The sequence below is a fragment of the Mustela lutreola genome, chromosome 8 (assembly GCF_030435805.1).
Source record: "Mustela lutreola isolate mMusLut2 chromosome 8, mMusLut2.pri, whole genome shotgun sequence".
Lineage (NCBI taxonomy): Eukaryota > Metazoa > Chordata > Mammalia > Carnivora > Mustelidae > Mustela > Mustela lutreola.
Genome location: NC_081297.1, coordinates 26,061,112 through 26,089,077, shown reverse-complemented (window position 1 = coordinate 26,089,077; position 27,966 = coordinate 26,061,112). Strand labels below are relative to the sequence as shown.

At 37.1% G+C, this 27,966-nt stretch overlaps 1 protein-coding gene and 1 long non-coding RNA gene across 3 annotated transcripts in view; one reads left to right on the top strand and one right to left on the bottom strand.

The window, feature by feature from the left end:
• HSPA14 (heat shock protein family A (Hsp70) member 14) overlaps positions 1 to 22,923 on the top strand; it is a 33,866-nt gene extending 10,943 nt beyond the window's left edge. Inside the window, exons 6-14 of one of the 2 annotated variants that reach the window (XR_009356531.1) lie at positions 178 to 268; positions 1,459 to 1,563; positions 2,618 to 2,779; positions 4,545 to 4,700; positions 6,244 to 6,346; positions 16,838 to 17,050; positions 17,901 to 18,025; positions 20,343 to 20,413; positions 21,262 to 22,923. Coding sequence is in view for 1 of the 2 variants with exons in the window: in XM_059184065.1 (XP_059040048.1) it covers positions 178 to 268; positions 1,459 to 1,563; positions 2,618 to 2,779; positions 4,545 to 4,700; positions 6,244 to 6,346; positions 16,838 to 17,050; positions 17,852 to 18,025; positions 20,343 to 20,413; positions 21,262 to 21,340 (1,154 nt within the window). In the remaining variant the exon portion in view is untranslated. Of the gene's footprint in view, positions 1 to 177; positions 269 to 1,458; positions 1,564 to 2,617; positions 2,780 to 4,544; positions 4,701 to 6,243; positions 6,347 to 16,837; positions 17,051 to 17,851; positions 18,026 to 20,342; positions 20,414 to 21,261 lie in introns of both variants that reach the window. The other variant, XM_059184065.1, reaches the window with a different exon arrangement.
• Positions 17,666 to 27,966, bottom strand: part of LOC131838260 (uncharacterized) — a 10,948-nt gene continuing 647 nt past the window's right edge. The window contains exons 2-3 of the long non-coding RNA XR_009356535.1: positions 18,655 to 18,808; positions 17,666 to 17,996 (exon numbers count right to left, since the gene is read on the bottom strand). This is a non-coding gene — a long non-coding RNA (uncharacterized LOC131838260). The remainder of the gene's footprint in view (positions 17,997 to 18,654; positions 18,809 to 27,966) is intronic.

Below are 27,966 nucleotides of genomic sequence, written 5' to 3'. Positions count from 1 at the left end.
ACCACAGAAAGTTCTGCACGATTTAAGAGAGCGAGGGAAGAAAATGAGTGGGGTGGGCAATCAGGTGAATTGGAAAATCTTTACAGTGAGAAGGTCTTTGGCACAAATTAGTAAACTGCAAAGTGTCGTGATTTTTTTTTGTCATTGGAATTTATTTTTATATTTTTTTATACACAGAAACAGCACATTCTGTACTGGGCTCAGATGCAAATGATGTAATTATTACTGTTCCATTTGATTTTGGAGAAAAGCAAAAAAATGCTCTTGGGTAAGTTTATCTTATTTACTTAAAGGAAATATAGATTTCATATCATAATGTAGTCAAAGGTAAAATTGTATTTGAAAATACCTTTGGCAATAAAATTGTATTTATAAACAGATGATTGTAGTTACATATATAAATACTATGGTAGAAGGTCTAGTAATGATCATTAATATTTCCTGTCTTTTATGAAATGCCAAAAGAACATAAAATTAGATGTACCTTATTAATTGTTTCAACTGGAAATGTTTTTAATTACCAGGTTAAGTGGTTTACGTGGAAATTATATAAAAATACACAGTTTTTTGCAATGAAAATATTTGCAATAATTTCTTCACCTTAGATCTTTACATCTAAGTTGGGGGGGCACCTGGGTAGCTCAGTCAGTTAAATATCTGCCTTTGGCTCAGGTCATGATCCCGAGGTCCTAGGATTGAGCGCCACATTGGGCTCCCTGTTCCGCAAGGAATTTGCTTCTCCCTGTCCCTCTGCTCCTTTTGCTTACTCTCTCTCTGTGTCCAAAAAAAAAAAAAATCTTAAAAAAAAAGAAAAGTTGGGTTTAGTTTTTAGTTTTTATGGGTCATTATTCAGGTATAATTGGCAACCATGCATGCCTTTGCCTTGAGGATAGAGTCTCATGTGGGACTTCGGCAAGCATCTGAGTTGCTTCTGGGATAGATAATTGCATTATTTACTTAAACTTGTGGAATGTTAAAACTGTGACCCCAAGGGCGCCTGGGTGGCTCAGTGGGTTAAGCCTCTGCCTTCGGCTCAGGTCATGATCTCAGGGTCCTGGGATCGAGTCCCGCATCGGGCTCTCTGCTCAGCAGGGAGCCTGTTCTCTCTCTCTCTCTCTGCCTGCCTCTCCGTCTACTTGTGATTTCTCTCTGTCAAATAAATAAATAAAATCTTTAAAAAAAAAAAAAAAACTGTGACCCCAAGTTAAAGAAACTGGAGAGTTCCAAAATGTATTATAAATTTGTTTATTAATTTATGTATCTTTATTAAGTTATAATTAATTACATTATTAAATTTGTTTAATATTAATCTCTAAAGTTTATAAGCAAGGGCATTTTTGAGAGCTTTCCTTTTCCTTCATATATGCACACTTTATTTTCTTTGTTAAGAAAATATTTCAACATGTTGTATTGATGAACATGTTGATATTAAATTTATTGAATGCAAATCATCCACAGGGAAGCAGCCAGAGCTGCTGGGTTTAATGTTTTGCGGTTAATCCATGAACCATCTGCAGCTCTTTTGGCTTATGGAATTGGACAAGACTGCCCCACTGGAAAAAGGTAAAAACCGTATTTGCAGCTTTAAAGTTTTCAGTGCAGAAAATATTTTAGTTTACTATATTTATATCAGTAGGGATTATTATATAAAAAGGTCCTGAAACTGCATTGAAGCTTTTCAAATAGATGAGAAAGACGTCCTAGGAGAGCTGAGAAAGGACATAACGAGAGGGAAGACTGAGCTTTCCTATCCTTTTCTTATCACTCATGTTATCTTTATTGGAGAAAGATTTGAAATTTACAAGCCCGACCAAATTCTAGCTCAGGCTAGGGCACTGTTAATTTTTCTATCAATTCCAATTATTGAACATGTTTAGAAACAGTACTTTTACATACATTTTTCATGGCAGGAGATGGGGAGAGTCCAGCATAGGATTTGAGATGTCTTTTAGTAATAAAATAGTAAGACATACTCTTAATTTAGTTGTCAAAACTTATCTTAATAGAACGGACATGGGTACCTTTAGGGGCGGAGATTAATACAGATGTGCCAATTTTCCCTCGTTGTTTGACCTTACTCCTATTTCACAGCTAGAAAAACATATGTTTAAATCCGTAGGAAAACAGTTTTAGGTGAACTAGATAATCCTAGAATATCGGAAGTTAGCTTGTGGTTTTATGTATGTTTGATTTTTATAGAACATGTTACTATAGTAGTTACTTGGTCAATATTAGCACATAAAATTTCTATATTTAATTCTCTTATGACTTGTAATTGCAAACTCTGCTTGGAAAGGTTAGTATCTTGCACTGTATGTTAATTATACTGGAATTTTTAAAAAAAAAAGTATCTTGAACTCTGGTTACTCAGAAAAATCAAATTTTAATAGTACAACAAAGTAAAAATGAACTTTGACTTTGAATCAGAAGATATGGGTAATGGGTTCTAGGTTTAATTCAGCACTAAGTGATGACCATGGACAACTCAGTTGACTCATGTGAGATTTTCAGTTTTCTTATTATGATTAGGGATTAAACTAAGTTAACTTCTAATGTCCAACCTACTTTAAAACGGTGTGATTCTCTCATATCTTACTCATGTTATTTTTCTTTTAAGCAATATTTTGGTTTTTAAACTTGGGGGAACATCCTTATCTGTCAGTATCATGGAAGTGAACAGTGGAATATACCGTGTTCTTTCAACGAACACTGATGATAACATTGGAGGTACACATTTCACAGAAACCTTAGCACAGTACCTAGCTTCGGAGTTTCAGAGGTGAGTATTAATGGACTTGATGGTGGGTTTTTTTGTTGTTTTTTTGTTGTTGTTGTTAAGACTTTATCTATTTGACAGATAGATATCACAAGTAGGCAGAGAGGCAGGCAGAAAGAGACAGAGAAGCAAGCTCCCTGCTGAGCAGAGAGCCTGATGCGGGACTCGATCCCAGGATCATGACCTGATCCGAAGGCAGAGGTTTTAACCCACTGAGCCACCCAGGTGCCCTTGATGATGTTTTGATTGAAGTTTCTCTTCAGGGTTTTTGTTTTGTTGTTTTGTTTTGTTTTGTTTTGTTTTGTTTTAAATTGCACTGCTTCGAAGGAGGATCTATTTTTTGTTTTTATTTTCCAGTGCTTTGGCTATTTTCATGTCACTGTTATCCTGTGCTCTCCCAGCATTTACAGGGAAGCAGAGGCCAAGTTGCGCAGCACAGTGTGCTGACTTTTCACTTAGTGCAAGGGCCCACCAGATATTGAACGGTGTGAACTTGGGTCTCCAAGTTCAAATTCTTAATTCCTCAGGTGCTGCTGTTATGTCTAGATAAAGGAGGGTACAGGCACTGAGGGCTCACTACCTTCTAAACAAATTTGAAAAGGTTAGAGCTGATAAAGATTACATTACGTTATGGTCACATCCTAGTGAATTAGTGTCTTTGGAGTGTTTATTTAATTACTAGCCTGCTGTCACAAGGAATATTTTAGTTTGGGTCCTGGGTATAATTATTCCATTCAAAATCATGAGCCAAATAAATAAAGCTTATATTTTAGACATTGCCACTCTTAAAAAAAATTTTGGGGGGGGTCACAAAATAGTATTTTCATCAGTTTGACTAAACTGACTGGGTAAAAAAACATCTTGAAAAAGAAGTAGGTTCTCACTTGTTTCGTAAAGACCTATACGGCTTTCTGTTATGAAGGTGCTTCAACTCAAGGATAAGACGTTGTTCATTTGACTACCAGTTGCAGTTACTATACATGTTTAGAGACAGAGCCAAGTAATTTTAATAATTAACTTGTGTTAGAGATAGAGAAATGATAATTTTACATATTTTATATGTGTCAAATTTCTTTAAAGAAGCCCTTTTAGGGGCACCTGGGTGGTTCAATCAGTTAAGTGTCTGCCTTCAGCTCAGGTTGTGATCCCAGAATCCTGGGATCGAACCCCATGTCAAGCTACCTCATTGGTGGGGAAGCCTGCTTCTCTCTCACTCTCCCTGCTGGTGCACTCTGACTCGTGCTCTCTCTCTATCGAAATAAATAAATAAAATCTTAGGGGGAAAAAAACCCTTTTAGTTTTTTTGTTTTTTTTTTTAGTGCTGGACCGATCATTTTATACCATTAAACTGTGATTGTGCTGCATTTATAAACCGAGAGAGATAGGAGACTTGACCTGGTCATAATAATCTCCATCACCTTCTTGTTTAATGCTCCTGCCAAAAGATGGTAGCTACTCTACTTCTTCAAAGGACAGTCTGTTATTATGGTCACAGAATTTAGCAATTCCAAGTATCAGAAATACTCATTTCTTTTTCTTGAGGAGACTCTTAATTGCAAAGAATTTAGATATTTTGAAGATATTTTGAAGGGTTTTAAAGCTAGTTACTAAAACCTGATATTAATATGAATTTATTATATTGTTATCCTAGTAAGCATTATCTAGATTTGAGTTTTTATAAATTCTAATGTATAGAATCTAATAATTAGAATTTATATATGAATGGCCTAGGAATTTTTAAGCTCCAAAGACTGTATTTTTGATTTAGATCCTTCAAACATGACGTGAGAGGGAATGCCCGAGCCATGATGAAGTTGATGAACAGTGCTGACATTGCAAAGCATTCTTTGTCAACCTTGGGAAGTGCCAATTGTTTCCTTGACTCACTGTATGAAGGTCAAGATTTTGACTGCAATGTGTCCAGGTAAAACTGAAATTCAAAAAACCTAAAAAATTCCAAAGACTTTTTTTTAGGTGTAATTTTCTCACTTAGGGCTTTTTGTTTGTTTGTTTGTTTGAGATTTATTAGCCATCATAAAGGGAGAGCTTTCTTGTCTTTATTCCAAGGTCGAGTTCTTGTTAGACTAAGTAACTGCTCCAAAACTACTGACCTCAATTGTGATTGCTTGCCCTGTTACCGACAGCTACGAAGAACAGTGTGTGAAAAAGGAATCCTAGATCTTTGAAAGAAAGGCTTGTTGTTGGTTAAGTTCATGTGAGCTGCACGTGTTTCAACGGTACTTAGTCAAACTAAATACAGAGAATCCAAAGGGAGGACATTGCCCTATCATTTTGCCTTGCATATTATTAACGCTAATAATAGCTACCAGTGGTTTGCTGTTTAAACCTCCCAACAACCTAACAGGTAACTTGGAAACGTAATAATAATTTTCAGAATTACAGTATTATTTTTAGGATTCTACTGACTATATTTGGTTAAATTTAGTCTTCATTTGGTCCTTATAGTTTAGCTTCCTTATTTCCAGGGCTTTCCTGAAGACTCTAGCTCTGTGTCCCCAATACAATATACACTAGCCACCTATGGCTATTTAAATTGTAATTAATTAGAAATAGATAACATAAAAGATTCAGTTCCTCAGCACTAGCCACAGTTCAAGTGCTCAATAGTCTCAGAAGCCTGGTGGCTCACAGAAAATTCTATTAGCACTGCTAGCTCTTTTAAGAGAGATTTCAAACTATGACCCAAAAGATTGAAAGGTGTTAAATTGAAATCTCTTTGTGGGCAGAGTGTTGTGTATTTTTTCTGTTTCTAGAATTCCTAATTTAATGGTGAGTATGTCCAAGTACTCAGTATATGCTTGCGTATTATTGCTTGGTTATCAGGAATGAAATATAATTTGTAATATTTCATTAAGGAAATTTTGTCTTTATCACAAAGAGTTCAACTATAAGGTATGTATAGATAGTACAAATAATTTTAAAAATCAGTCATCTGCATTTAAGTTTAGTGTGAAGTTAGGGAATATATTTTTCATAATCATAGATCTTAAAATTATGTGTTAGCATTTAGTTCTCAGAGTAAGAGAACTAAACATGTACAGCATAGTCTCAGATTATAAAGAAAAAATGATGAGAAATAATTTTTGAAACCGTTAATGTATAAAAATAGCGAAAGCTTCCAAATGGAGTTTGAATTTGAGTCTATGGCTTTGCTGGAAATATCATACACTGAGTATTTATTTTTAGGTTTTTTGAAAGCTTTTACAAGTAAGCCATGAGTAAGAATCTTCTGAATTTGACATTGAATGTCTTCATACATTTGTAGGTGAATAACTTAGGTGTCCTCTCCCCACCATGGTATTACACTGTTAGGTGTTTAATATCTTGTTCTGATCATAAACCTATCTTTAAGAGAACCATTATACTAGGTTTGGGCATTACTCTTAAGAAAAATTGTCTTAATTGTACTAAGCCTTTTCTCTATGTCTTTTTCTATGTGTGTCCAGAGCAAGATTTGAACTTCTCTGTTCTCCACTTTTTAATAAATGTATAGAAGCAATCAGAGGACTCTTAGAACAAACTGGATTTACAGCAGATGATATCAACAAGGTAATACTTCTATATATTTTATTTTAGGAGTAGTATCAGTCTTGGAATTCAGCCCCTTGAATTGAAATAATATTTTTATTAATTTAAATATTTTCTGAGATTGTGTTAAAGAATAAGGAAAATTGAATTTTTTAATACTGGCTCCAGTTTCCTAGCAAAAAAGAATAGTTTCATTCCAGTATATTTTTTGAGATGTGAACAAAAGCTGATGGATGCTTACATGTTTACTATGTGCAAAGCACTGTAAAATACTGTAAGTATTTTATATGAATTAACCCATTGAATACTCACCAACAACTCTATGAGGCAGGTGCTTTTATCTATCCCCATTTTATGAGTGTACACACGAAGGTACAGAAAAATGAGTAATTTCCTGGGAATCGTGTGGTTAGCAGTAGAGGCAGGATTTAACTCCCTGTAGGTCCCAAATCTGCTCTTAACGGGTACACCATTCTGCTTGTCTTTGTTCATGTAGCAAAGTATTTTGAGACTTTTCAAGAATATTCAAATTATTAATGTTTTCCTTTTTCCCCCCCCAAGATTATTTCTACTCCTTTAAACTGTATATTTTTTTTTCATTGCTACAATAATAATAAGTAGTCATGAAAGAAAATTCAGGAAAAACCAAAAGGCAAGCACTTTACAAAATACAAATCAGTATTTTGTAACATTTCTAACTGATCCAATCTGTACATATAATTTTGAATTGTATTTTTTATATAATATTATAACCAGTTCCTTTCCCCATATTACTGTATAATGTTCTTAAACACAATTTAAAATACATTCTTAGTGTCCTAGGAAAGGAAAGCCACCACAGATTATTTCATTCTGTTGTGTTCTATTGGGGACACTAAGTTGGGTTTCTCTCTCTACTAAACAGTGAAGCCCATCTTTGGACATCAGTTTTTACCATATTTGGGATGGATTCCCATTGTAGAATTATTGATTTGAAGAGTATAAATAGTATTAGACTATTTTTACCTTCAATTACTTTTTTTCTTTTTTTAAGATTTAATTTATTTATTTGACAGAGACAGTGAGAGAGGGAACACAAGAAGTGGGATGGAAGAGGGAGAACCAGGCTTCTGCTGAACAGGGAGCCCAATGTGGGGCTCAATCCCAGGACCCTCTGATCATGACCTGACTCAAAGACAGACGCTTAATGACTGAGCCACCCAGACGCCCCCTCTTCAATTCCTTTCTAAAAAGAGTTACACTAATACTATATCAGCAATACCTAAAGATATGCATTTTACCTTGCCAACTCTGAGTCTTATCATTCAAAGATAAATTTTCCATTAAATTGTTAAAAATTGATATTTTTGAATTTTATTGGTAGAGGATTAGCTCTTAAATATTTATTTAATCTTGTATTTCCTTCTGTGTAACTAATTATTTCATATTCTTTGACTAATGATTTACATCTTAGTATTTAAAAATTTTTTTTTGTATAGATGTTTTACATAATCAGTATGTTAACTGTAATTTACAGCATTCTTCTAAGGCATGTAGTTTACTGTTTAGTTTTGGTCCTCTCAGGAAAGGGGAGGGTACTTGACATACAGAAATTTCCTTTATTTATTTAAATCTATTGGTCTGTCACTCTGATTTCTTCAGCTGCTTCTAAGTTTATAAATTCCATCTCTGTTCAGATGTATGACAGACATTTAATGCTGTTTTCTTTTAAATTATCTATGGTTTGAAAGTTTTTATATTTTAACTATTTTGGTGTACACGATACAGTGGAAATTGGGGAATTTTTGTTTTTGGGTGGTTTTCTTTGCAGGTTTGTTCAAAAAGTTTTGTTTTTTGTTTTTTGAGTTTTTTTGAACATGTATAATATGCCAGGCTTTGTGCTCAGTGCTTGAGGACTGGGGGTGGATCATGGAGAATGAGATATGGTATAATGGTAGCGAGGCTGTGGTGGGAAGTGAATGGCTTTGGAGACAGACCCACCTGAACTGGAAGGCTCATGGCCAGTAGTTCCAGAGTAGACTTAATTCCAAATCACTTAATTTCCTGAGCCTTCCCTAACTCTTCTTATTAGGAGGGTGAAAATACTTACCTTGTAAGTGAGTATGGTAACTTATTCTACACGGTTCTTAGTTACAAGGATGAAGTGAAATGTCATGTATGGCACAAGTAAGTTCTCTTCCTTCATTAACTGGTCATAGAGCCCTGACATTTAGATATCACAAGTGGTAAAATTCTCAGTTGCTTGAATTTAGGTCAAATATATTCTTAGGATTAAGAATGTTGTTAAAGATTCACTCCCCAGATATTTCTAAAGTGTAGACTTTTGAGAACTTAAAAACAGAGTCGTCTTTGTAGTTTGTTGACCTTCTTACAGTAACAAGCCCCAGATCTCAGTGGTTTTCTCCAGCAGACTATCTTTTCTCATTTTTCATGTGCGCTGCTGAAGGTGGCTGTAGGCCTGTTGGCTCTGGCTCTCTTCTCCCTGCTTCCCCTTTTAGGGCCCAGGCTAAAGGAGCAGCTCTCTGGGACATGCGTTTCTTGTGGCAGAGGGGAAAGGAAGAGAGAGCTTGCAAGAACATGCGTGGCTTTAAAAAGCTTCTGCCTTGATACGATGTGCTTCAATGCACGTACACGCCATTGGCCAAAACTAGACACAGGGCCAGGCCTGACAGTGGGGCCGGGGAGTCTGCTGAATCTCAGAGAGGCACAATCGGGCCAGTGGCCATGGGTGGGGATGTGTAATCCTCTTGCAGGGAAGGAGGAGGGAAAAACTGGACTTTTACTTGCCTTAAAACGTTTAATCCACGCAACAGCACCGTGAGGTATGCACCATGATCTCCATCTTCAGGTGAGGAAACGAAGAGGTTTCCAAAGAAGGGAAGCGCATTAGCAGGGGAGCTGGGGCTGGCGCTTGGGCAGTCTTGCCTCCGCAAGCCAGGCTCTCTCTTCATCATGGCTGTGCTCACTGCCTTTCTCACCTTAACATCTGGACTTGTTTTTTTCCAGAAAAATCCTCTGATCTCTTGCTCAAGACGGACACGTCTGGTTTCTGGCCTTCAGAGAGCAGGAGCGTCACCATTCCTATTCCTTAATATGCGCACTTGCCCTTATTACCCCTGCTTTCAGCACCATGCCTGCTCTTGCCGGTGCTGTAGTGTCGTGCCCACATCCCATAACTGGTCCAGACCTCCAGCCCTGAGTGTGGGAGAAGGTGCTGGTAGCCCCCTGTCTGGGTGAGGGGAGGGCTTTGGGGAGTCCAGTCACTCCTTGTATCCTGTCAGTCACCCTGCTTTCATGTCTCTGCTTTAGCCTCCCGTCTGTGAGCCTTGGTGCTTCCAAGGCCTGGGCCACACTGGGATTCTGTACGTCAGACCGCCTTGCTTCCTCCTTGGTTATCTCCGACTTCATCTGCTTTAAGACAGTTACCTCTCTTTCCCAACTTCCAGAATTGTTGAAATCTCAAACTCAAGACCTCATTCCCATTTATTTTGCCCTAGTGCACTTATGTCTTAAATTTCTTTACTGTCATTTTAGTGGGCTTTTGGAAGAACACATAGATAAGTTGATGTGATTAATCCCTCCATTTTAACCAAGCTTCCAGGCTCTACAGCTGCAATTTTAATAGCTGCATGGTATTTGATTGTATTGACATACCATAATTAATAAAACCAATTCTTTATTTTAGTTGGAGAAATTATTTTGGTTTTATAGAAAGAAGTCTTTGAGGCTTTGTGAACATCCTTAACTTCCTTAGAATAAAATTTAGGAGTAAATCCCAAATTTTAAAACTTTTAATATTAATTATTAAGTAATTATTAATATTTATTGCCATATTGCTCACCAGAAAACAATTTACTTTCTGAATAGGTATTATTCAGGTAATCATTATTAGCAATTTAAAAAAATTCTCTTTATTCATACTTCTTTTTCAAGAGAGCTTTAGAATTATTTTTCAGCTTCCTATATAAAATCCTATTATAATTTTGTTAGTTTCATTAAGACTGTAGAATAATTTGGGATGGTGTAGGAACTTTACAGTATATTGTTTTCCTGACCAAGAAGTTGGTATCTCTCTGTTCAGATATTCTCTAGTGCTTTCAGTTACATGTTTTCTTAGTAGTTACATTAAATTATTGCTATATTTGCTATCAGATTTATGGCTATTGTGAATGAGATGTTATTTATACTTTTATTTTCCAGTTTGTTTCCACTGATCAATGGAATACTTACTGGATTTTGCTTATTTATCTAATATGTTGCCACTTTTTAAAAAGATTTTCTTTATTTATCTGACAGAGAGCATGAGCAGGGTGAGGGGCAGAGAGAGGAAGAAGCAGACTCCATGCCAACCAGGGAGCCTGATGCAGGGCTCAAACCCAACACCCTGGGACCCTGGGTTAAGGCAGACACTTGACCAACTGGGCCACCCAGGCACCCCTATATTTTTGCCATTTCATGAATTCTTGCTATTAATAAGTTTTCATGGAGTCTTCTGAATTTCCTAGAAATGCATTCAAATTAATTTACTCATCAATCCACAACTCATTACTGAGCACGCCCATTCTGTGTAAGTAGGTTCTAGGCACTTGGGATACAACACTAAATGTAACGAAGTCTTTGTCTTCATAGAACTTACATTCTAGTAGAAATATTCAGGTAATGTATAAAGGAACATGCAAAGAAAATAATGCCCAGTTAAGATAACTGTTATAAAGAACAATGAAGCAGGATAGGGCATAGCTACTGACAAAGGGTGATTTTTCAGATAAGAGACCCATAGAAGGAGATGGCTTTTGATGAGACCTGAATGAAGTGGCGGAACCAGCTGTGTGCCTATCTGCCAGTTTCCCAGACATAGGGAACAGCAATGTGCCAGAAGCTTGTTGTGTGAGGGGCAGCAGTGAGGGTAGTGGGTGGAACTGAGTGGACCAGGGAGAGAGTGGTAAGGGAGTTAGGGACTGAATCAGAACATAGCATGGATGCCTCTGGCTGCAGGGGCAGGAGGACAGTGTGGCCGGATGTGAGTCCACATTTTAGGAGAGAGTTCTGAGCTGGAGATCTACCTTCGCCAGTGCCTTTGTGCCACTTAGAGCTGTGCCTGCGTGAAATAGAGCCACAACAGAGAAGAGACCTCCGGACAGGATCCAGGGCCTCTGGACATTCACACACCACAAGGGGATGTAGCATGGGATTTAGGACTAGCTAGTGAGGAGCCATGAAAACCAGGAGACCAGTAAAATTGTCCACATTAGAGAGGGAAAGATCACCTGCCCTGTGCCGCTAGAGGCCCAGCAGGTGAGGCCCGAGGACTGACCACTGAGCTTACCTGGTTGGTGTTAATGGAGTAATGGAGAGAAACACGCTACTGGAGTGAGTTAAATATAAATAGAAGGTAGGATTGTGGACACAACGAGTACAAAGAACTCTCTTGAGAAGTTTTGCTGTAAGAGCAGCGGGAAAATGGAGTGGTAATTAGGGCGGGCTGTGAGTTCTAGGAGATGGTTATATGTGAGTGGTGATACTTCTCTCTCAAATATGTATTCCTCCCTTTTTTATATATATTCGGTTGTGTTGGTCAGAACTTCGTTCTTTTTTTCTCTTTTTTAGAGGAATATTTTATTAGCCTTTTAACAAAAAATGTGATTACTGATAATTGGGAAGAAATAGTTCGGGCGCCTGGGTGGTTCAGTCAGCTAAGCATCTACCTTTGTCTCAGGTCATGATTCCAGGGTTCTAGGATCGAGTCCCACATTGCATTGAGCAGGGAGCACTCTGCCTGCTCCTCTCTGCTTGTGCTTGCTCTAACAAGTAAATGAATAGAATCTTGAGGAAAAAAAAGAAAAAAAGAAAGAAAGAAATAGATTTTCTTTCTCATATTGAGCATTCTCTTTTTCCTAACATTTCCTGTATTAATACGAAATAGGTGGTGAGTCTTTACAAATGTATTTTCTGGACACCTCCAAGGCAGGCTTATGGTTTCCTTTATATTTGTCTTTAAGTTGTGTGATAAATTATTGATACTTTCCTAATGTGGAACAGTATTCCTGAGATAGATCTCACTTCGTTATGAAGAATTATTCTTTTGGTATATTAATTTTCTGTGATAATTTATTATTTTCACCTTATTTATGCTTAGCGGGAAAGAGTAAATGGTCTATTTCGGGGTTCTCTACCTTAACCTGAAAAAAGTAACCCGTTTTGATATCAGATACTTTAAAGGAGAATGGTTCTGCATTTTGGTTTCATTGGTCTAAGAAGTGCCTTAGAGGGACACCTGAGTGACTCAATTAAATATCTGCCTTTGGCTCAGGTCATGATCTCAGGGTCCTGGGATCGAGCCCCATGTCTGGCTCCCTGCCCATTGGGTGGTCTCCTCCCTCTTCCTCTCCCATTGCCTTCTCCCCTGCTCTTTTCTCTTTCTCTGTCTCAAATAAATAAATAAATATTTTTTCCCCTTTTCCAGGTTGCCTTTCCACGTTGGTGATGGTTTCCTTTGTTGTTCAGTAACTTTTTAGTTTACTGTTATTTATCTTTGGTTTTATTGTTTTTGCTTTGGGCGTCAAATGCAAAAAAATTCACTACTAAGACTAATAATGTCAAGGAGCTTACCCCCTGTTTTGTTCTAGGAGTTTTATAGTTTGGGGTCTTAATTCAAGTCTTCAGTTTGAGTTAATTTGTGTATATGGTATAACATAAGGATACAGTTTTATTCTTTTGCCTGTGGATATCCACTTTCGCCCACACCACTTACTAAGGAGATTGTCCTTATATGATCTCAGGGTCATGTTGTATATTCTTGGTTCCTTCATTGAAAGTTAATTGACCATTTAAGCATGGGCTTTTTTCTGGGCTCTCCGTTCTGTTGATCTTTGTGTCTGCTTCTGTGCCAGTACCATTCTGTTCTGATTACTATAGCTTTGTAATACGTTTTGAAATTGGTAAGCATGATGCTCCAACTTTGTTCTTTCTAATGATTGCTTTGGCTGTTTGGGTCTTTTGTGGTTCAATATAGATTTTAGGATTGTCTTTCCTGTTTCTGTGAGAAATGCTATTGGAATTTTGATAGGATTGCATTGAATCTCTAGATCACTTTGGGTAGTATGGGCATTTCAACAAAATTAATTTTTCCATTCCAAGAACATGGAATATCTTTCAACTTACTCATGTCTTCTTCAATTTCTTTCATCAATATCTTTATAGCTTTTAGTGTATAAATCATTCACCTCCTTGGTTAAATTTATTCCTAAGTCTTTTATTCTTTTTTTGCTGTTGTGAATAGGATTGTCTTCTTAATTTCTCTTTCCAATAATTTGTTGTTAGGGTACAAAAAATAATTTTTGATTAGCATAAACTTACTCTAACCATTTTGCTAATTTTCGGTTTTATAGTTCATGTGCTCCTTTATTCCTTCTTCCTTTGTGATTTGTTGATTTTTTTGCATAGTAATGTGCTTTGATATCTTTCTTTTTATCTTTTGTTGTATCTATTATTGGTTTTTGCTTTTTGGTTACCATGAAGCTTATATAAAACATCTTATAATAGCCTATTTGAAACCGATACAGCTTAACTTTGAACACATACCAAAGCTCTACATTTTTACACTCCTCTTTTTCACATTTTGTTTTTGATGTCACAATTTATGTCTTTTGTTTTGTGTATCCATTAATTAATTATTGTAGTTATATCATTTTTAATGTTTTTTTTTCTTTTAGCCTTTATGTTAGAGTGCTCACCCCCACTATTACAATATTAGAGTATTCTGAATTCAACTACAGTTGACCTGTGAACAACACAGGTTGAATTGCACAGATCTGCTCATAAATGGATTTTTTCTTCAATAAGTACAGTAAAGTACTTTAAATGGATTTTCTTTTCTTTATGGTTTTCTTGACATTTTATTCTCTAGCTTACTTTATTGTAAGAATACAGTATATATTACATATAACATATAAAATATGTGTTTATTGACTGTGTTATTGATAAGGCTTCTGGTCAACAGTAGGCTATTAATAGTTAAGTTTTGGGGTAGTCAGACATTATACATGGATTTTCAACTATGCAGGGAATAAGTGTCCTTGACCTTTGAATTATTCAAGGGTCAACTGTATATATTTACCTTTACCAGTGAGTTTTACAGTTTCATATGTTTTCAAGTTACTAATTAGCATCCTTGAAGAACTCCATTGAACATTGCTCAGTCTGGTAAACTCCATCAGCTTTCATTGGTGTGTAAAACACATCTCTCCATCAGTTCTGCAGGATAGCTTTGAGTAGAGAGAGTATTCTTGGCTGACAGGTTTTTTCTTTCAGCAGTTAGGATAGCTCACATCTAGTTTGTAAGATTTCTGTTGGAATATCTGCTTATCATCTTACGAGAGGGTCACTTGTATGTAACAAGTTGCATTTCTCTTGCTGTCTTTGAGATTCTGTCTTTAACTTTTGATGCCTTTTTTTTTTTTTTTTTTAAGAGGGGAGCAGGTGGGTGGGCATAGGGAAAGGGAGAGAATTTTTTTTTAAAGATTTTATTTATTTATTTGACAGACAAGAGATCACACGTAGGCAGAGAGGCAGGCAGAGAGAGAGAAAAGGAAGCAGGCTCCCCGCTGAGCAGAGAGCCCGATGCGGGGCTTGATCCCAGGACCCTGGGATCATGACCTGAGCCGAAGGCAGAGGCTTTAACCCACTGAGCCACCCACTGAGCCACCCAGGTGCCCCGAGAGAGAGCATCTTAAGTAGGCTCCATGCCCACTCCATGCTGATGCCGGGCTCAGTCTCATGATCCTGAGATCATGACCTGAGCTGAAATCGAGAAGGATGCTTAACCAACTGATCCACCCACGTGACCCATTAACACTGTAATTACAATGTTTCTCAGTGTAGGTCTCTTTATACATCTTACTTGGTAATTTTGGGGCTTACTGGATCTGGATATCTGTTTGTTTCCCCAGGTTAGGTAATTTTTAACCATTATTTCTTTTAATATGCATTCTGCCCCTTTTTTTCTCTTCTCTTTCTGGGACTTCTATAGTATGTGCATTAGTATACTTACTACTGTCCCATAAGTTCCTAAGCCATCTTAATTCTTTTTCATTCTTTTTTCTTTTTACACCTATCTTTAGATGAATTCCTCTGTCCTGTCCTGAGTTTATGAACCTTTCTTTTCCTTCATGAAATGTGCTGTTTAACCTCTCTACTGAATTTTTCAGTTCAGTTATTATATTCTTCAGTTCTGTGATTTGGGTTTTTTTTTTTTTATATTTTCTATATCTCTGTTGAGATTCTCTTTATTCACACATTACTCTGCTGACTCCAGCAAGCAGCCTTATTGTTATAAACTGTACTGGGAAAATCACTTACCTTTGCCTCATTAAGATCAGTTTTTGAGAAGTTATTTTGTTTGGAATATATATGTTGACTCTCCATGTTGGTTTCTGTGCATTACATATAACTACCACATCTTCCAGTCTTGACACACTGGTCTGACATAAGAAATTAACTTTATCAATCACCCCAGCCCCAAGCTTCTGGTTGCCTCTCAAATCTGTATGCCTAAGCTGCCATCTTTGTTCTTAGTGGCTCTCAGTAGCTGAGAGTATGCCAAGACCATCAGTGTCCCAAAGAGGAGGATTGAAGAAACAAGCTGATTGGAAGCCAGACTCTCAGGCAGCAGCTGGGAAAGTATGCAGTCAAATCTCCTCCAGGGATAAACTGGGAGATGGGCATTTTTGCCTGGCTCCCTCTCTGCTGAGCCCAGGCATATAGGTATATAGCCACTGGGCAGGGGGTGCTCCTTAACCATTTAAAAACTGCCTCATTGTGATAGTCCTGTGGAACTCATGAATGCCAGTACTTTTAACTATCAGAGCTAGGTGATTTGGAGCCCCAGTCCCTCAGGCGGCAGCCGTAAAAGCTGGGGCACTTGTGTGGATAAGCTAGTAAAGGAGTAGTTTTATATGAAATTCTTCAGAGACAAGATATTTAACTAGATGGACCAAGAGCTTAAAATGTAGTTTTGTAAAACATCTTTTTCCTCAGAAAATTGAGTGTTCTTCCATGGTGAAGATAAAAATCTGTGGCATAGTTTTCACATAGTGAGATTGCTTATATTTGTCATAAAAATGCCATAGGATGTATGTAAACATTTCTTTTAGAAGTGTTGGAATAGTATAAAGTATTAATATATTTCCTATTCAGATGCCTGTTTATGGTTAAGCTGCATATGCCCAGTATTAATCATAAGCCACATTGTTCGTGTATTGTATTTTCTACCGCGTGGTAAGATCTCTTCATTTTAAATTTTGTTTTTATGAGTAAAGAATATGTTAAATACTTAAAATGTGTTAAATATATATATTTTATATATATGGTAAGTACAACATAAAATAATGTTACAATAGGGCTTCTTGTATTTTATCATTACATGGGTAAAGATGGCCGAACTTTTAATACTTGATTTTGAGAAACAGCCATTGTTCTAAAAGTAAAAAACTGAAAATTATTTTTATTTTCTAGGTTGTTCTTTGTGGAGGGTCTTCTCGAATGCCAAGGCTACAACAACTGATTAAAGATCTCTTCCCAACGGTTGAGCTTCTGAATTCTATCCCTCCTGATGAGGTCATCCCTATTGGTGCAGCTATTGAAGCAGGGATTCTTATTGGGAAAGAAAACCTTTTAGTGGAAGACTCACTTAAGATAGAGTGTTCAGCCAAAGATATTTTAGTTAAGGTAGGTTTAGCTTTTCTTTACTTTTCCATAAAAGTAGCATAAACTTATTGTCATAAGTTTTTTTTTTTAAGATTTTTTTTTTTTATTTGACAGAGAGAGATCACAAGTAGGCAGAGAGGCGGGCAGAGAGAGAGAGGAGGAAGCAGGCTCCCTGCTGAGCAGAGAGCCCAATGTGGGACTCGATCCCAGGACCCTGAGATCATGACCTGAGCCAAAGGCAGCGGCTTAACCCACTGAGCCACCCAGGCGCCCTTGTCATAAGTTTTTATACATACCATGGTTTTACAATGAAAATTTGTATATTGGTAAAAATTTTAAATTGAGATTTATAATTTTGCGTTTAATGAGTCTCTTGTTTTCTTTCAGTTAATATTTATCTAACATATTAATTTCTTATAATTTTAATCATAAGGGCACCTGGGTGGCTCAGTCGTTAGGCATATGCTTAGGTCATGATCGCAGGATCAGGCTCCCTGCTCAGTGGGAAGCCTCATTTTCCCTCTCCCTCTCCCCTTGATTGTGTTCTCTCTCTCACTATGTCTCTCTCTCTGTCAAAGAAATGAATAAAATCTTTTTAAAAAAATTTTTTTTAATCATAAGCTTCAAATACAGATAGAGAGATACGTTTCAATTTATTTTTAAATGAAGTAAGTTGGGATCAGGGATCACATTTGCTTCCTTTGCCTATCTGTAGTTTCTAGATGATCAACAAGGATTAAGTATTATATTTATAATAGGAGTGACTTTATAATTGTAATGATAAATATCAGAGGATATGCATATCATTTTTCTGCTTATTAGGGAGTCGATGAATCAGGAGCCAACAGTTTCACAGTATTATTCCCATCAGGGACTCCTTTGCCAGCTCGAAGACAACACACATTACAGGCCCCTGGAAGATTATCTTCAGTATGCCTTGAACTCTATGAGTCTGAGGGAAAAAACTCTGCAAAAGAGGAAGACAAGTTCGCACAGGTGAATACATAATTTGGGCAATTTATTAGTCATGTGAGACTGTTTAGCTTTTCTTTCTTCATTAGACTCAGTTTAATATCAATATAAAATGTTTATAAGATACCTATTTAACACATTTGTATGAATGGATTACTTCTAACTTATAAAAGAAGGAATAAGCAATTTTAATTTGAAAGAGTTACAGGAAAGCAAAAACAAAAGACAATGTGGGTTTTGTTTTTGTTTTTGTTTTTTTTCTGTTTGTCTTGTGCTCTTGACTCTCCTTGGTAAAATGTAAGTAGCAGGGGAAATGACAGTTTTTAGTTTGCTAATGCCAGGAGCTAAACCAGGCAACTTACAAAGGCATCAGAGTGCCATGAGGTAGACGTTATTATGACCATTTCATAGATGATTAAAAAACAGGCTCATGGGGGCACCTGGGTGGCTCAGTGGGTTAAGCCACTGCCTTCGGCTCAGGTCATGATCTCAGGGTCCTGGGATCGAGTCCCGCGTCGGGCTCTCTGCTCAGCAGGGAGCCTGCTTCTTCCTCTCTCTCTGCCTGCCTCTCTGCCTACTTGTGATCTCTCTCTGTCAAATAAATAAATAAAATCTTTAAAAAAAAAAAAAAACAGGCTCATGGCAGTAAGTACCTTATTTTCCTTGTTGAGGTAAGATTTATCCTCAGTTGGTTTTACTTCTGGGCTCTTGCTCTTGCCATTACACCATGTTGTCTCTCAAAAAGGATACCTTTACTTTTTCAAAATACCACATTTCTATTTCATATTGTAGAGTCCTCTGCATCCTCTAAAAGAAATGAAGTGGAGCCACTTGATTTGCTTAGAAACATGCCCAAGAAATATAATTACATTAAAACACATATACAGGGACTATAGAGCCATATTTACAGTATGATGTCATTTGTGTTTATATAAAAAGTTTGAGAGCTTGGGTGTGTGTGAGGGAGGCGGTGTTTTGGTAGGTGTGGGTATGTAAATATCCATGCATAGATACAGAAAATATCTGTAGGTATTAGAAATATATTGGGGTGCCTGGGTGGCTCAGTGGGTTAAGCCTCTACCTTCCGCTCAGGTCATGATCTGAGTGAGGGTCCTGGGATCAAGCCCCGCATTGGGCTCTGTGCTCGGCAGGGAGCCTGCTTCCTGCCCCCCCCACCTCTCTGCCTGCCTCTCTGCCTCCTTGTGATCCCTCTCCCTCTGTCAAATAAATAAATAAAATCTTTAAAAATATATATATATATATTTAGGATACTTAACAGTGGGTAGATTTGAAGGTACCAAAAGGATGTTTGTTTTTTACTTTTTAACACTTTGTACTGAAGTTTTAACAAATAGCATAGGACATGAGCATGAAATACTTTTACAGTGAAAATAAAACAAATGTAGGTAAGCAAAGGGAATCCATAGTATCTTTAGCTTTGTATCTGTTTTCTTATTCAACAAAAGGATAATGAAAACACACATACAAAACCTATCTGGACTCTACCTCAAACATCTTAGAATCTAGGGGAATAGGGCCCCTTCAACTAGTAAAGTTTTTACAAGCTCCTCCAGATGTTTCTGTCGTGGATTACTATATAAGCACTTTTCTGTGTACTGTATTTCTAAACTCACTTGGCTGTCTTAGTATTCCCTTAGCTTCTCTCTCTTGTACATTTATTACCTTTTCTCCTCATACACTGCTCCAAGACTCTGCTGCAGCTACTGTCCCTATATCCTAAGTTACAGATGCCAAAAGGAGAAGAGTTAGTCAACTAATACTGAATTTGGGAGCTACTCTTGTAAAGATCCCACCTATTCTAATCTCTGTGTTTTACAAATGAGTAAACCAAGGTACTTAGTGCTTCCCTAGAGTCATAGACTTGATACTAGAAAAATCTGAAAAGTCACTTCCAAACTTGGTTTATTGGTATACTTTTCTTTAGGAAACTAAATAATTTTTTGGTAAATTCATTAATATTTCTTATGTACAAATATAATCTTAGTTGTTCAAAAGTATTTGTCATGTGTTTCCTTAAATTGGTTTTCCAAGGTATATGTTACTGGTAATGGCTTAATTACCAAAAAGAAAAGCAATCTTTATTTTCTGAGACAGAGTATACTTCATAACCTAGGATATGATGTTTAAGAGGAACAAATCTATTACTTATATGCTCTCCTTCTAGAGGCAAAGTTTCATAGTTAAGAAAGCTTAATCCTATTCTCTGATTCTGGTCATTGAAAACTGCCCTATTTTAAAAAGTTTCAGTAAGTAAGATTTGGTCCATTGGAATAATATATCAAAGTACTGAACCATCTTTATATTATTTTTGCATAAACAGGTTGTACTCCAGGATCTAGATAAAAAAGAAAATGGATTACGCGATATATTAGCTGTTCTTACAATGAAAAGGTATAAAATTAAACTATTCCTGATGTTCCAAAAATTCACCGTGAGACTTGACCTTTTTTGTTAGTTTATTGATTTCTTCACACATTGCTATTCTAGGAAAACCTGATATTAAAGCTTGTAAAGGTTTTGTCAGTGAATTACATTTTTTGTTCTATAAAATTGCTATATTTTACAAAGAAAGTGTATCTCAAATTATTTGCATTCTTCATTTTTTATGAACTCTAATTATTTTGGTGTGGTCAGTGTAAAAAACTGGTCCATGAAGTTTGAGATACAATTTTTATCAGTCTTAAATATAATCTTCTAAGGTTTATGTTGATATTATTTATCCTGTGAAAGGATAAGTTTATTTTGGTATTGCTACAGAAAAGCTCTAGGATATATGTTACTAATTAAATCCAGCTATTACCACTGTATTAACAACTGGCCATCCAGAAGACTGTGTCTTGCAAGTAAATCATTTCCAAATTAACTTTAGAGACCATTCATTCTATAACCATACTTAGCAAGAATGTCAAATTCATTAGCGTGGGTTTGCCTTGGCCTAGGCTTAAAGATGGCATGATTCATGTTCAGAGTGCATAAAGTCTTAAACTTGAGATCTTCATCCTGGTTTTCAAGGAATACAACTTCTGTGTCAGTGGTCTAGAAAGAAATTTTTAAGATCAGCTATCTAATTACAGCATGTGACACAAAGTTAGACACTGAAATTGTGTTTCTTCTTTATCTTAATACTCTTCTTTCAAAAATTAAAATCATCTCGTTTATGCTAAGTCTTTGAATTATTTCTTAAGAACTTTTTGCTTTTATGAAATGAGCTGATGAAATGTTATACTTTGTTTGTTTAGGGATGGATCTTTACATGTGACATGCACAGATCAAGAGACTGGAAAATGTGAAGCAATCTCTATTGAAGTGACATCTTAGTGCTCTAGAGAAACCCGGAGTTTTTTTTAGAACTAGACTATCAATATTCTTTGGTTTTGTTTACAAGTTATGTTTATATTAAAATACTTTTTGAATGAATTGTATATGTTTCTATTAAAATACAATATATTAGTAAGTGCTGCAACATTTTTTTGTTTTCCATTTAAGATGGGAAGTACAAGGTCCTTTATTAGTGGGAAATATAAGGAACTTTTTCTGTCATGAAGCTATTTAGAATTAAATTGAGTGAATCGAAGGAAATTTTACTGGAAATTTAACAATGTTTTTTAAATTTTGTTCTATAACTTTAAATTTGAAGAAGTCTCATTAATTCTTACTAGATAATGAACTAGGAACAATTTACAAGTGTTTGATATTAAATAAAATTGGAGAGTCATGTGCAAAGTAAGAAACAATTTTTGCTTTAAAAGAAAAAAAATTCACAAACTCAACAACTGTGCATAGATATGTGTGTGACAAGCATAGAAAACAAAAGTCTAGAGGGCTGCCCACCAAACTTGTAACAGTGGCCTTTTTATGGACAGAAATATTTTAGGGTGGCACTTTCACTTTTCCTTTTTACAATTTTGTTTAGTGTGACTTTTTCTCTCTAACAAATACATTTTATCTTTTGAAATGAAATGATCTTTTTTTATTTTGAAGAGAAGGCTAGCCACATTCTGTTTATCAGAGAACACTCATTAGTGCATTGAGATACTCTGTGGATTACTAATGAAACGCTTAGTCATTAAAACAAGACAACTAATCTGTATATATTGAAAAGAGAGTGAGCAGTGCACATGAGATTCTATTATCAAGAGAGAATTTTCCATTCATTTCTCTCCTTGGTTCCCAGGAGACTTGAGAAGAGGAAGTATCTTTACCCAGTGGTAAAATTAAAACTTGTGCTGTTTTTATCTTGTTTAGGCTTTGTGGGTGTGCTTTATTCATTATAGTTTATTTTTATGGAGCTTTGTGGCAGTAATATTCTATTTCTAAAGATACAGAAACCAAACTTAAATTTTTTCATGATTATTCTGTATCAGATTACTGACAGAATCGAAAAGAATTCAGGTATGATTCTGAGTCCACAAAGCAGACTCAAAGGCATACCCTTTTGATTAAGGCTGAGTACTTAGTTATTTTTTAGGATCTTTTCCAGTTATTGAAAACTTTTAGACCAAATAAATAAATAAATGCAAATTAAATGTTTTTAGGAAATAGGAAAGTAACATCTCAACTAGTCGAACAGCTTTCAGTTATGCTTTCGAAAGTGCTTTTGGATTTTATTTCATAGTTACTGTTAGCTCTTTAAACTAGATGAGGCACTGGCCATCGCCAGTGTGTCAGTCGTATGCCATTCCTACTTTTGTAAATAAAATTTTATGAGAATATCACCAGGCCTACTGGTATCTGTATTGTTTGTGGCTGCTTTCACACTGTAAAGGCAGTGAGTAGTTGCAACAGAGACTCTGTGGCCCACAAACTTTAAAATATTTACTGTCTGGCTCTTTACAGAAAAGGTTTGTCAACCCCTGAAGTAGATTAATGAAACCTGTAGAATAAAATATCATAAGGATTTATTCAAGAGTTTTCTTTCCTTCCATGTCTGTGTAATAATTTACTTAACTTGACTGCTATCTCCACTAGATTAGTGAGTATTGTGAGAGCAGAGACACTCTTAATGTCCCAGGTCCCAGAACACATAACCTCATCATAGGTGTTCAGTCAGTGTCTATCTAATAAGTGCATTATATGGAAGAAAAAATAAGTCCTCTTTGTATTCTACAGGACAATGGCCAGTAAGTACATCTTTTGCATATTTTATGATTCCTTTAGAAACGCAATAAAGGGGCGCCTGGGTGGCTCAGTTGGTTGGACGACTGCGTTCGGCTCAGGTCATGATCCTGGAGTCCCGGGATCGAGTCCCACATCAGGCTCCCAGCTCCATGGGGAGTCTGCTTCTCCCTCTGACCTTCTCCTCGCTCATGTTCTCTCTCACTGTCTCTCTCTCAAATAAATAAATAAAAAATCTTTAAAAAAAAAAAAAAGTGTAGAAACGCAATAAAGGAAGAAAGGAATAAATACCTCTGCTTCTGGCTTTATTAGTCAGCTTTGCATGATTTTTTTCCCCCAACATAGCAAATTTGAAACTGTCACCGAATGTGCTCTGTTGCCTAATGTACTCCAAATTGTCCTGCATCCTCATCTGACAAGGTTTTTTTCTTCTGAATGTGGGGAAGTTTTGCCAATTAACTTTTTATATGTGTTTTACTTTTTTAAGGTAAAAATAGCTTCAACATTCTTCTAATTATAAAATGATACACATTCATTATAAAATTAAAGAGTTGTTGCAATATGCAGAGAGTAAGCTAGCCTCTATTATTTGTGTTCTACATGTACAAAGAGAAACATATTGAGAGAAGTTAATTTATCCAAGAACTGACAGTAAATGTGAATTTTGAACTAATACCCGTGCTTTTTTTTAAACAATTTTCCTAGTTGCTTATTATTCTAAACACTTTCTGTGCATTATTTCATTTAAATTCACATTGTCCATTCTATTCCCAAAAAACATTCAAATGAAAGAGGGGACACTCCATGGATCTCCAGAAACCATGTTTGCATGGGTCTTTGTGGGAAAAAACTGGGGGGTGGAGGCATACTTCTGTATGTTTCCCTTGAGGCCAGTGATATATGTGTCTGGCTTTGATTTCCCTCTCCATTTATAGCCAGGATTTACCAAGATCCTCAAACATTTTAGTCTCAGGACCGTTTTACATTCTTAAAAATTATCGGGAATCTAAAGAGCTTTTATTTATATTGGTTTTATTTTTGTTTAAAGATCTTATTTATTTGAGATAGAGCGAGACTGAGAGAGAGCATGAGCGGGGATGGGGAAAGGCAGAAGGAGAGGGAGAGGCAGACTCTCCAATGGCAGGGAACCCAGTGTAAGGCTTGATCCGTGGACCCTGGGATCATGACCTGAGCTAAAGGCAGATGCTTAACTGACCGAGCCACCCAGGTACCCCTATATTAGTTCAATATATATATATGTATGTGTCTCTGATTTCCCCATCACTCCTGCACCTCCTTGTCTGCTGAACCAGCCTCCTTCCTTTTTTAACTTGTAGGTCCTTTGACTCGTATTTTCCCTTCCTCTTTCCTATGTGAACTTTTGCTATGATTCTGAGCTTTTTTTGCTGGGCATGTTGGGAGATACAAGGATAACTTTGGGGGCCAAGGGTCTGGCATGGCTCTGGTTTTTCAGGGAAAATCAGAACCATCCTCAGAAGCCAGGCCATGGAGAAGATTGGAGAGAACTTTCTAGAACTAACCTTCCTGAGTTACAGCTGTGGATTACAGTAGTACGTTTCCCCCTCATCTCCTGAATGTTATGAAAAATGTTACCCTCCATTGGGTTAGTCCTAAAACCCAGAGATTTTCAAAATCACTCATTTTTTTAAATAAAAAAATTACATGTTAAGTAACATTTTTATGAAAGGTAACTTTTCAAAAACAAAGATTTAGTATTAAGTGTGGAATGTTTAATGTTTTTCAAATCTCTTTAATGTCTGCCTTGAGAAGATAGCTGTGTTCTGTTTCTTTAAATTTGTTGTAATATCCAACTTGTGTATCCTCTGAAAAACTTCACTCTATACTTGCAAGAGGAAAGTAAAGAAGTCAGAAAACATTTTGGTATTATTATGAAAAGTTTTGAACTTATGAAGGGTCTTGGGTCTCCATACCATACTTTGAGAGTTGCTGCTTCACTTAGTTACACAGTAGTACCTGTTGAAGAGACAAGGTCTTATCTGTCCCCTGGAATTAGTGGGGTTAAAGACGAAAGACAAAACAGTTGATCTACAAAAGAGTCCAATTTATTCTGTAAATTTTTGCTGAAACTGATCAAGACCCAAAAAAACAGACAAGATAACTGCAAATGTTGGGAAGTGCATTTGGTGCCAAGGAGAAAGAATGGAAGACTAGAAGTACCTATGTTAGGGTGACCCGGAGAGGCCTCTGAAGAAATGGAACAAGTGGAGACTCAAGCACTTCTCCACGAAGTAATTTAGAGTTGCCTTAAGATATTTATTTACTTGCTTATAATCTGCTCCTCCTACTAGGACATAAGCCCTATGCACACAGAGTCTTTTTCTTTCCTGTATACTTTAAGCACCTCATACATTGTCTGGCACATAGGAGATACACCATAAAAGATTCTGAATGGGTGGAAAAGAGCCTAGAGAAGAGTGAGTACAGAGGAGAGTGGCACAAAGTCAGGTCAGGGCGTTAGGGTTCCAATCACTTAAGGCCTAGGAAGCTAGCAGAAGGTTTGGATTTTATTCTATGTACTCCAGGAAGTATTTAAAGCAGGAGAAGGACATGCCCCACTTTATGTTTAAGGTGACTCTTTGAGTTGCATGGAAAATGGATTGGAGGAGAAGCAATAGTGGAAGTGAAGCCAGGCAGACTTTTGTAGGACTGCAGGTTAGAAATGGTGGCCTCTACTAAGGGCATAGCAGCAGCAATGGAGAAAGGAGGCGGTAGGAAGGTATATTTTGGACATAGCATTGACACAAATTGCTAATGAAATTATGGGATGAGGAGAGAGGAAATCAAGATGACACCTAGATTTCCTTCTTGGATCCCTGAGTTGATGGTTGTGCCAGTGTAGTGAAATGAGAGAGTGTGGGGATACCCGCAGTGGAGAGGACCAGGCAGGTCTGCAGGTAAAAATGAAGGGCACTCTTACGAGTGTGATCAGTTTGAGATGTTTGTGCAACACCTAAGAGAATATGTCAGCTAGGCACTGTGGATATTCAGATCTGGAATTCAAGGAAGAGGTCAAGGCTGGAGACAAAATGTTTTTGGAAGCTTTAGCATAAAAATGATATATAAACCCATGGGAACTGAGGCAGTCACTTAGGGAGAGAGCCTAAGAGAGATGTCTTGGGGGCCAAGTCCTGAGGAACCTCAGCCTTTAGGCTACATAAAGGGAGTGAAGAGAAGTCAGTGTAGAGGTGAGGTGTAGAGCTCAATAAGGTAAAAGAAAAACCAACAAAGCTAAGGATAGGGGTGCCTGGGTGGGTCAGTGGGTTAAAGCCTATCTTCGGCTCAGGTCATGATCTCAGGGTCCTGGGATTGAGCTCCGCATCAGGCTTTTTGCTCAGCTTCCCTTCCTCTCTCTCTGCCTGCCTCCCCGCCTACTTGCGATCTCTGTCAAATAAATAAGTAAAATATATTTTTTTTAAAGTTAAAGATAGATATTCCTGGGTTGTTCTAAGAACATATAGGACTGGCAGTGAATACACTTGGGGAGGGGAGGAAGGCAGTGAAGCTGCATCTAAGTCTTAAAGGGTTTCTAGGAGTAGTCCTGGCAAAGATGGGGCAAAGTAGGCATTTTCTAGCAGCAAGAGCAGAATTGAAGAAGTCCTGGGAACACGGAGCAGGGAATATTTGAGGAACTCACAAATTAAGAAGGAACAATGATGAGCAGTGAGGCCTGAGATGTGGACAGGAACCACTATGCCACAATAGGGCTTCCAGGCAATAGGGTTGGATAGGATTTTTTATTCCTTATTGCCAAGGTAATAAGATGCTCACTATAGAAAATGGTTAAATATGTAAAGAGAAATCAAAAAGGAAATCACCCCCCAAAGATTTTACATTTATCTTCCTATGCCTTTTTATGTAGTTGAAACTTTTATAGGTTTTTGTTGTTGCTTTTTTGCTTAACATGTTAAACATTCCCCCATGAAGCTAAAGGCTTCATAAACATCTTTTTAAGTGGCTAGACAGTATTTCACAATGGAATCAAACTAATTTCTTCAATGTTCTGTGTTTACAGTGCTCCAAATTTATACATGATGTTTTGAAAGATTTTTGTAATTTTTGTCCAAAATATTACCAAAATCCTTGGTCAATGTCAAACGGCTTTCTACACAGGGTTTCCCAATTGATTCTTCTAAGATTTCTGGGTTAGACTGTTTAGAACAATCACCATGGAAGCGGTGTGAAGAGTGGATGGGGGCGGGGCGGTGGGGGGTGGGGAGACTGTTAGGAGTTTAGGCAGTTGTCCAGCAGAGACCCGGCGTCCTGCAGCCTTGCTAGCAAACTTCCCTTCCGCTGGACCCTGCCCTCCCCCCAGCCCCCACCAAAAAGCATCAGGCGAAGAGTTAGTCAGAAACGGCAGAACCTCAGATCCCAGCCCAGACCTACCTAAATTGAATCTGCATTTTAACAAGATCCCCAGATGATTCCTATGGCCATTCAAGTGTGAAAAGCACAGATGGAGACTGGTGGTTTCAAACTGCTGCATACTACAATCACCTGGGGAGCTCTAAAAAATTCCAAAGCTCATGTCACACCCCATACCAATTAAATCAATATCAGCGAGTGGGACCAAAAAACAACCTTTCCAAGTGATCCCAACATGCAACCAATTTTGAGAACCTTTGATCTAGGGGCTCAGGTGGCTGAAGAACAGGCATGGGAGGTAAATCTACTCTGCACCATACAGCTCCGCTCTACATTTTGGATTTTTGTATGACGTGGAAGAACTACAAAGCGTGGGAAGGCCTGATGCATATGTACACTCCCGAATTAGGAGTTACACCACCCGG